At 38.4% G+C, this 9,906-nt stretch overlaps 1 protein-coding gene across 1 annotated transcript in view; it reads left to right on the top strand.

Moving 5' to 3' along the window:
- Positions 1–9,906, top strand: part of MCCC1 (methylcrotonyl-CoA carboxylase subunit 1) — a 106,459-nt gene that overhangs the window by 58,537 nt on the left and 38,016 nt on the right. Inside the window, exon 8 of the mRNA XM_007935907.2 lies at positions 7,664–7,775. Within this exon, the coding sequence (XP_007934098.1) occupies positions 7,664–7,775 (112 nt within the window). The remainder of the gene's footprint in view (positions 1–7,663; positions 7,776–9,906) is intronic.

Here is a 9,906-nt window from a genome sequence, read left to right as displayed (position 1 = left end):
TATATATATATATATATATGAGACTATGTATGTGATCTCAGAGTAGAGGCAAGTCACAAGTACAAACTGTCAAGGAAAAAGCTGATAAATTTGACTACATTAGAATTGCAAATTAAGAGAAGAGAGAGTCTAGGAGAAAATAATTATATCAAAGAGTCGTTATCCAGAATGTGTAAAGAACTTTAATAAATCAACAAGAAAAAAGCAGTTAACACAATAGGAAAACAGGGATAAGGAATTGAATAGTCAATTTTCAGGACAGGAGACCTACAATGTAAAAAATACCTGAAAAGATGCCTGCTAAAGGGGCAGGGAGGCAGCATCTTTTGACCTCCTCTAACTAACTACACAAGAGAAAGACAGATCACCATAAGCCCAAGGCCTGTTGCTATGAGGTCAGACATGCTGCCACCCTCCAGCCCTCTTACCAACCTTGACATCCACCTGCAGCATCCACCACCTCTTTGCTGGGTTCAGTAATTCACTGCAGTGGCCACACAGAACTCACAGATTATGGGGTTTATAAGGGAAGCAACAGGCTACAATTCAAGTTCAGGAATGTACTCAGGATACAGCTCCTCGATCAGGACAGTCTCCCCCTCTGCTGTACCCTTAGACACACATCTCTGGCCCTTGGCCTCTTGGCCTGGCCTCTGCCTCTGTGGGCCGGGTAAGCCTGCCACTCTGTCCTGTGCCTCTTGGTTCCACTACCGCCGTCTCTCAGCTGGACGTTTCTCTCAGCCAAGTGTCTCTTTTAGCTACCAATGAGATTCTTTCCCTCTGCCTGTAGGAGGACTCATTTTAAGCTGGCAGAGTGGCAAAACTAACCAATCCCAACATCAGAGTTCTACATACCTAAGACAGGGCAAACTTTCCCAGATGATTACTTCATGCTGCTCCAACAGAAATACCCCAGGTGAATGGTTTTAACAATCAGGAGTTTAAATTGCATGGTCTCACCCAGTAAATCCAGTAGGAGTTACAAAGATTATGACTGGAAAAGCCATACCATGTAATTCACTACACCGCAGTGCCCACCTTCATAAGCCCAATAAATATCAGGAAAATTTTTTTTAGTTATTTTATCAATTGATTTTTACATTAACAGAAAAACAGGCCATTACTTTAGGTCTGGGCAGACCCAGTGACTATTTTTATCAGTAGAGTATTTGTAAGTGATAATTCCAGTTCTTGAAGGAGTCCTTGACTGACCTGGCAGTTTCTGTTTTCTGCCTCTTAGAACCCTGGGCCACCATGTAGGAGGTGTAGGTCACTGTGTTGTAGAAAGAGGCCATGTAAGTTAGAAGCCACCTTGGATGTCCAGTTCCATGCAGCCTTCAGATGACACCAACCTCAGCCACCTTAGCCACTATCTGACTGCATCCACATGAGAGACTCCATTCAAGAATTACTCAGCTGAGTCCAGTCAACACACAGAACCACAGAATAATACTATGTTAAATTGTTTTAAGCCACTAACTTTTGGGGTGGTCTGTTAGTAACAGTAGGTAACCAGACTGGTGACATAACAAAAGTAAGGGAGTAAATGGGACTGGGATGAAAAATAAAGTCTGATCCTCACCCTAATCACCAAATTTATCCTAGGTATATTCCAGAGTTAAGTGTAAAAAATGAAAACAAAGAAGACCATGTAGGCAAATGTTTATTTGATTTCAGGATAGTAAAGATCTTTTAAGCAAGTAGCCAAAAACAAAACATGGCAAAGGAGAACATCGATTTTACGGTTTTTCTTCATAAAATTTAAAAACTCCTGTAGATCAGAAATACCTTAAAAGATAACAGAAGACAAAATGGAGAAACATTTAAGAAGCAAAGATGTAGCATCTTTATTAGCTAAAAAGTGATTTCACACTAGTAACAAACAAAAATATATTCCAACAGAAAATGAGCAAAGACATGAGTTAACAGTTTACAAAGAAATAAAGAAATATATGTGGCCAACAGCCATAAAGGAAAACAGTTTGATCTTTCTAGAAACTGAAGAAATGGTTAAGACAAACAATACTGTTTTAGGATATAAAATAAAGGTTTTTTTTAAGGTGATAATACCCAGTGTTGGGAAGAGGCTTGTGAAACAGGTACTGTATTTTTCTCATATAACATGCCTGCATATATAAATGTGCACATGCATATACCATGCGTAGGAAACTACCGTGTAGGGGGAGGGGGGAGGGTTTATTGTTTGGAAACTGTGTAAAGTCCATGTTATTTGTGTTAAAATGCGGTACCTTTTTCAACCTCTCTGTAGTGAAAGTTTAAATGGAAACCAACTTTTTATATGGCAAGTGTAAAAAGCCTAAAAATGTGCAAACTCTTTGACCCAATAATTACACCTTAAGGAATTTTTCCTAAGGAAGCAAGTAGAACTGATTAATAGTGAAAAAGTAGAGCCAGATTATTGACGTGGAAGACATAAGTAGTAAAAGCAGGTCATTCAACAACAAAAAGACAACTAGCCCAGTCATTAAAAAGGGCAAAGAACGTGAATAGATACACCAAAGAGACATTCAAATGTCCACCAAACACATGAAAAGATGCTCAGTGTCTTTAGCTATCATAAAGATGCAAATCAAAACCACAATAAGATACCGTTATATTCCCACCAGAATAACTGATTTGAAAACAAAAACAAGATAACAAATGTTGGTGAGGATCAGGAAATTGGAACCCTTATCCATTGCTGGTAGGTATTCAAATGGTACAGCCAGTATGGAAAACAATGTGTCAATTCCTCAAAAAACTGAAAATAGAACTGCCATATGACCTAGCAATTCCATCCCTAGGTTTATGCAAAAGTCTTGAAAGAAGAGACTCAAATACAGATTTGTACACCAGTGTTTATTATAGCACTATTCACAATAGCCAAAAGCTAGAAACAACCTAAATGTCCATCAGCAAATGAATAGATAAACAAGATGTGGTACATCCATATAGGGGAATACTACTGAACCACGAAAAATGAAGTTAGGATACATGCTATAATATAAATGGTGCTTGAAGACATTATGCTGAATGAAGTAAGCCAATCACAAAATGACAAATATTGTTTGACTTCACTTACACAAAAGACAAGAAAAGACAAACATATAGAGACCAAAGTAAATAAAAAGAATAGCCACTGAAGCTGCTTATGTACAACCAAACACTTTATGGGATTTTGTTCCTTGGTGTGGAGGTTTATGGTCATAGTTTCACGGGACATCTCAGTTAATTGGTCTAATGTGTTCAGTGTTTCTGTTCTAACTCCTAGTTCACTGTGTAGTGCCTGTGGTCTTAAAAGTTAGCAAGTAGCTATCCAGAACACAACGTTGATTGGTCTCTATTCACTGGAGCAACAGAGGAAGAAGAGAAAGAATAGGAGGAGGATACAGAATGTGTGACTAACTGCCTCCTTTACTATGAGACTAGAACTGAATGGTGCCCGGCTACCATTACTGAACATTTTGATGAAAGATTTCCATAGAAGAATTCTGATCAAAAGGGGGGGAATGCAGAATAGAATTTCAAATTCTCATGGACTCTATACTTTCTGGAGCCATGGAGGATAGATCCCTGAAACTGTTGCCCTGAGATAATCTCTAAACCTTAAACTAAAAATATCCCTTGAACTCTTCTTAAAACTAAACAATAGCTTACCTTAACTAGTAAAAAGCTCATCTGTCAGTTTGTCATACTGTGGTGGTTTGTGTGTTGCTGTGAGGCTGGAGGCTATGCCACCAGTATTTCAAATTCTAGCGGGGTAACCCATAGTGGACAGGTTTCAGTGGAACTTCCAGACTAAGACAGAGGAAGGAAGAGGCCAACCACTTCTCAAAGAATTGGCCAGTGAAAACCTTATGAATAGTGGTGAAACACTGTCTGATATATTACTGGAAAACTCAATGAATAGCCCTGAAGCATTGTCCCATATAGTGCTGGAAGATGAGCCCCTCAGGTTGGAAGACACTCAAAATACTACTGGAGAAGAGCTGCCTCTTTAGAGTAGAGCTGACCTTATTGATGTGAATGGAGTAAAGGTTTTGGGACCTCCATTTGCTGATGTGGCATGACTCAAAATGCAAAGAAACAGCTGCAAACATCTGTTAATAATCAGAACATGGAATGTATGAAGTATGAATCTAGGAAAATTGGAAGTTGTCAGAAATGAAATGGAACGTATAAAGATGGATATCATAGGCATTAGTGAGCTGAAATGGACTGGTTTGGGCCATTTTGAATCAGACAACCATATGATCTACTATGCTGGCAATGACAAATTGAAGAGGAATGACATGACATTCATCATCATAAAGAATGTTTCAAAATCTATCGTGAAGTACAATACTGTCAGTGATAGGATAATATCCATATGTCTACAAGGAAGACCAGTTAATACTATTATTCAAATTTATGCACCAACCACCAAAGCCAAAGATGGGGAAATTGAAGCTTTTTACCAATTTCTGCAGTCTGAAATTGACCAACCATGCAATCATGATGTGTTGATTATCACTGGTGTTTGGAGTGGAAATGTTGGAAACAGAGAAGAATCACTGGTAGTTGGAAAATACGGCCTTGGTAATAGAAATAATGCTGGAGATCACATGATAAAATTTTGCAAAACCAATTGCTTATTCATTGCAAATACCTTTCCTCTGCAACACAAACATGTACAAACAACAACACAACACATGTGGACTTCACCAGATGGAGTACACAGGAATCAGATTGACTACATCTGTGGAAAGAGGCAATGGAGAAGCTTGATATCTTCAGACAAAACAAGGCCAGGAGTGGACTGTGGAATAGACCATCAGTTGCTCATATGCTTGTTCAAGGTGAAGCTGAAGACAATTAAAACAAGTCCACAAGAGCCAAAATATGACCTTGATTATATCCCTCCTGATTTAAGAGACTATCTAAAGAACAGATTTGATGCATTGAACACCAATGACCAAAAAACAGAGGAATTGTGGGATAACATCAAGAACATCCATGAAGAAAGCAAAAGGTCATTAAAAAGACAGGAAAGGAAGAGAATACCAGAATGGGTGTTAGAAGAGACTCAGAAACTTGCCCTTGAATGGAGAGTAGCTAAAGCAAATAGAAGAAATAACAAGATAAAAGAGCTGAACAGAAGATTTAAAAGAGCAGCTCGAAAAGACATAGTCTTTTCATTATTATAATGAAATGTGCAAAGACCTGGAGTTAGAAAACCAAAAGGGAGGAACACATGCAGCATTCTCAAGTTGAAAGAATCAAAGAAAAAATTCAAGCCTCGAGTTGCAATATTGAGAGATTCTATGGGGGAAAATATTGAATGATGCAGGAAACATCAAAAGAAGATGGAAGGAATACACAGTCACTGTACGAAAAAGAATTGGTTGATGTTTATCCATTTCAGGAGGTGCCATATGATCAAGAACCTGTGGTATTGAAGGAAGAAGTCTAAGTTGCACTGAATGACTTGGCAAAGAACAAGGCTTCAGGAATTGATGGAATACCCATTGAGATGTTTCAACAAAACATCACTTGTCTCAAGGCACTCACTTGTCTATGCCAAGAAATTTGGAAGACAGTGACCTGGCCAACTGATTGAAAAAGATCTATATTTGTACTCATTCCAAAGAAAGGTGATCCCATAGAATGTGAAAATTATAGAACAATATCATTAATATCACACACAAGTAAGATCTTTCTGAAGATAATTCAAAAACAGTTGCAGCAGTATATTGACAGAGAACTTCCAGAAATGCAAGCTGGATTCAGAAGAGGACGTGGAACAAGGGATATCATTGCTGATGTCAGATGGATCTTGGCTGAAAGCAAAGAATATCAGAAAGATGTTTACTTGTGTTTTATTGACTATGCAAAAGCATTCAATCGTATGGATCATAAAGATTATGGATAACAATGAGAAGAATGGGAATTCCAAAACACTTAATTGTACTCATGAGGAACCTGTACATAGACCAGGAGGCTATCATTTGAACAGCATGGTTTAAAATGAGGAAGGGAGTGTATCAGGGTTGTATCCTTTTACCATACTTAATCAACCTGTATGCTGAACAAATAATCCGAGAAGCTAGACTATATGAAGAACATGGTATCAGGATTGGAGGAAGATTCATTAACCTGTGATACACAGATGATACGACTTTGCTGGCTAAAAGTGAGGATGACTTGAAGCACTTACTAATGAAGATTCAAGACTTCAGTCTGCAGTATGGATTACCTCTCAGTATAAAGAAAATGAAAATCCTCACAAGTGGACCAATAAACAACATCATGATAAATGGAGAAAAGAGTGAATTTGTTAAAGATTTCATATTTCTTGGTTCCACAGTCAACACCCATGGAAGCAATGGTCAAGACATCAGATAGCGTACTGCACTGGGCAAATCTGCTGCAAAAGACCTCTTTAAAGTGCTGGAGATCAAAGATGTCTCCTTGAAGAATAAGGTGTGCCTAACCCAAGCCATGATATTTTCAATCATCTCATAGGCACATGAGAGCTGGACAATGAACAAGGAAGACCGAAGAAGAGTAGATGCTTTTCAGTTGTGGTGTTGACAGAAAATACCGAAAGTACCGTGCCAAGAGAACAATCAGTCCTGGAAGAAGTGCAGCCAGAGTGCTTCTTGGAAGCAAAGATGGCCAGACTTTGTCTCACCTACTTTAGTCATGTTGTCAGAAGGGACCATTCCTTTCAGAAGGATATCATGCTTAGTAAAGTGAAGGGTCAGTAAAGATGGAGAAGGCCCTCAATGAGATGAACTGATACAGTGGATGCAATGATGGGCTCAGGTATAGCAAGGATTGTGAGGCTGGCACAGGACCAGGCACTGTTTCATTCTGTTGTGCATAGGGTCGATGTGAGTCAGAGCCAACTCGATGACACCTAACAACTAGTAAAAAAAGGCTGCTTTGAGCATTATGATTTTTCAAGAACTATCCATGTGGGGTCAAATTGCCAATTGGAACTTGATAGATTAGATAGGAACCTTGGGGACAATGCATTTGTATTAATGAAGGAGTAAAAACTCAAAATAGAAGGGTGAAAATGGTTACACAACTCGAAGAATGCAATCAGTGTCACTAAACAGTACACACAGAAACTGAGTTGGTGTCTGTTTTGCTGTGTATATTCTCAACAACAACAAAATAAATAAAATTTAAAGTTTTCCCCTTTCTGAGCAAGTTATAAAACTTTTGTAAAGTATAATCCTAATGCTCTATTTTTAACATAACACACTTATTTATATGCATTGAAAGGATCTAAAAAGATATACACTAAACTATAAATAGGAATTAACTTTGAGTGATGGAAATAAAGGTGATTTTAATTGTTATCTTTGTGCTTTCTTAATAATTTCCTTTTCCCTTCCCCTCCCCCCATTTAAAATTAGTTTTGTTCTAGTTAGGAAAGTAATTTTTCTTTCTTTCTTTAAAGTTCATCCCCCAAATAGAAACCTTTTCATTAAATTATTATAAGAGTAACTATAGTTCTTTAAAATCTGTAACCTCTATTTGGAGGTAAAGATCTCTCTTCTTATTTAAAAAAAAAATACTGAGGGGAGTCTTGGTCATCTTGCCCTACAGTTTGGCTTCATGATGTCACTCTTAACCAAGTCTATTAAGCTGTGTGTTTGCTTTTAAATAGGCATGTTGAAGTCCAGGTGTTTGGTGACCACCATGGCAATGCTGTGTATTTATTTGAAAGAGACTGCAGTGTACAGAGGAGACATCAGAAGATCATTGAGGAGGCCCCAGGGGTAAGGACCTTGTAAAGAAATTCATAAGCTTTGTTGTGCCCAGGTTATGAAGGAGTAGTTCGGGGTGAATAAATTGCCAACATGCAACAATGCAAAAAGCAATAGGAAAGTTTATTAGCTAACTTAAGTTAGGGTCCTTGCTTTCACCCTCGCAGTGGGTTGAGCAAAAGACCCCGTGCTCTTACATTAAGAAATATTTATAGAGAAACATAGGGTGGAGTAGATAATTTGGTTTTTATGATAGGGGTTTGGGAATTTGGGGCAGGTTGGAATTCCCCCGGTTTCAAAGGTGAGTGAGAGATTTCTCGGGCCAGGCGGATCTCTTTGATATGTGCATATTCTCTGCGAAAACCCAGGGGTGAGAGCCCTCATAGTCTTCAAAGGTGGGTGAGAGGCTTCTTGGAGCCATGCAGATTTCTGATAAAAGGCTCTGAGGTATGGGACATTTACTATAGGTATTAGGGCTCAGCATGGGACATGTCAATCTACCTGGAGGCATTAGGGCTCAGCATGGGACGTGTCAATCTCCATTCTAAAGGCTTCTGGTTAAGAGACCTTTCAGGCTTTACAGCTTCTCCTTAATGTAAACCTCATTCACTCTGATTTTCACATCAGAATTCTCGGAAACTAGTGTTTCCCATCCTCCCCACCCCCAGAAAAGTCCTACTGGATAGCTACTTGCCAACAGTAATGTAATTATTAGGCCTCATTCCAGCATTGGAGATGACGAGGGTGTTCATGGTCTGAGCTGCCTTACAGAGGACACAACAGAGCTATGTTCCTTCTAGATGAAATGTACAAAAATCTACTCTGTGATCCAAGCACATACCACACTCTGTTTCACTTGGCTTTATTGCAGTTGGTGGATGCTAACATTTTTTACAAATTGAAGGTTTGTGGCAACCCTGCATCAAGCATGTCTCTCTATCAGCACCACTTTTCCAAATGCATGTGCTCACTTCTTGTCTCTGTGTCACATTTTGGTAATTCTCACAATATTTCAAAGTTTTTCTAGTAGTGTTGCATACTTAATAGACTAATGTAGCATATTAGTATAGTGTAATCATAACTTTCATATGCACTGGGAAATAAAAAATTTCATGTGACTCACTTTATTGAGATACTCACTTTTTTGCAATAGTGTGGAACCAAACCTGCAATATCTCCAAAGCATGCATACAACTGACTTTGAGTGAGTAGCTGTATAATGAGATTTCAATGTAGATTTTAAATTGTAATTAATTAGAATGTTTGAGGAATGGAATGGTCTGGATAATTAACCATATTTTTTATGAATAAAACTCTTGTTTTAATTAGTTTCGGATGTTTCATATATTGGTCACCTTCCTGCCTTAGAGGTTATATTGTGGAGGAGAGAAGCTTGCTCGTGTTTGGTAACTTTACCCTCCTTAGAGTTACAGTGAAGCCTGTAAGAGCTGGGACTTGATGGGGCTGCCTTGTTTTTCTTGATCTTGAAAGTTTTCCACCTTTGACAGGTTGCAGTCTTACCACTTTCCTATTGCTGTGAATGGAAAATACTTGTGCTCTCCTTTTCTGACAGGTTCCTACCTTTACAGGTTCCAGCTTTTGCAGGTTTTACTGTAATTGTTTATATCTCTTTGAGCTGCCTTCTTGATGAATTTAGGTTTGTATCTGGTGCTGCGTCTAGCAAAACTGCACAGGTCACAAAATGAAGCAACATGAAAGGATTAATAGTTTTCTTTTTTTATTTATTAAGGAAGGGGGGCCAGGCGGACGCCCTATGTACAGTCAGCTTATTCTCTACAGAGCTAAAGTTTTACTCCTCTACATGTTCAAGGACAACAGGTGGTCATTAAAGCAATCACAGAAATCTTCTCAGGAATAAGGAGTGTAAAACGATAAATGTTTACTAGGATACAATGACCCAAAGTATGAAACATCCCAATGAGATAAAAAACATGGAGAATAACATCTACTTTTAATACTTTGATGTTTTGCTGATTAAGTATTTAACAGTGAGAGAGACCTTGCCATGTCTAAAAGCAAACACTCAAATCACAAGAGAGGCCTTGTCATCTCTTCACTGTAATTAGAACATGTGCCTTGCAATCATGTTCTTTTGGGGGTCTTTTTCTTGGTCCCCAACAAT

The sequence above is a fragment of the Orycteropus afer genome, unplaced genomic scaffold (assembly GCF_000298275.1).
Source record: "Orycteropus afer afer isolate SDZICR_OR568_19922 unplaced genomic scaffold, OryAfe1.0 scaffold00032, whole genome shotgun sequence".
NCBI lineage: Eukaryota > Metazoa > Chordata > Mammalia > Tubulidentata > Orycteropodidae > Orycteropus > Orycteropus afer.
This window is presented reverse-complemented; position numbering and strand designations above follow the sequence as displayed.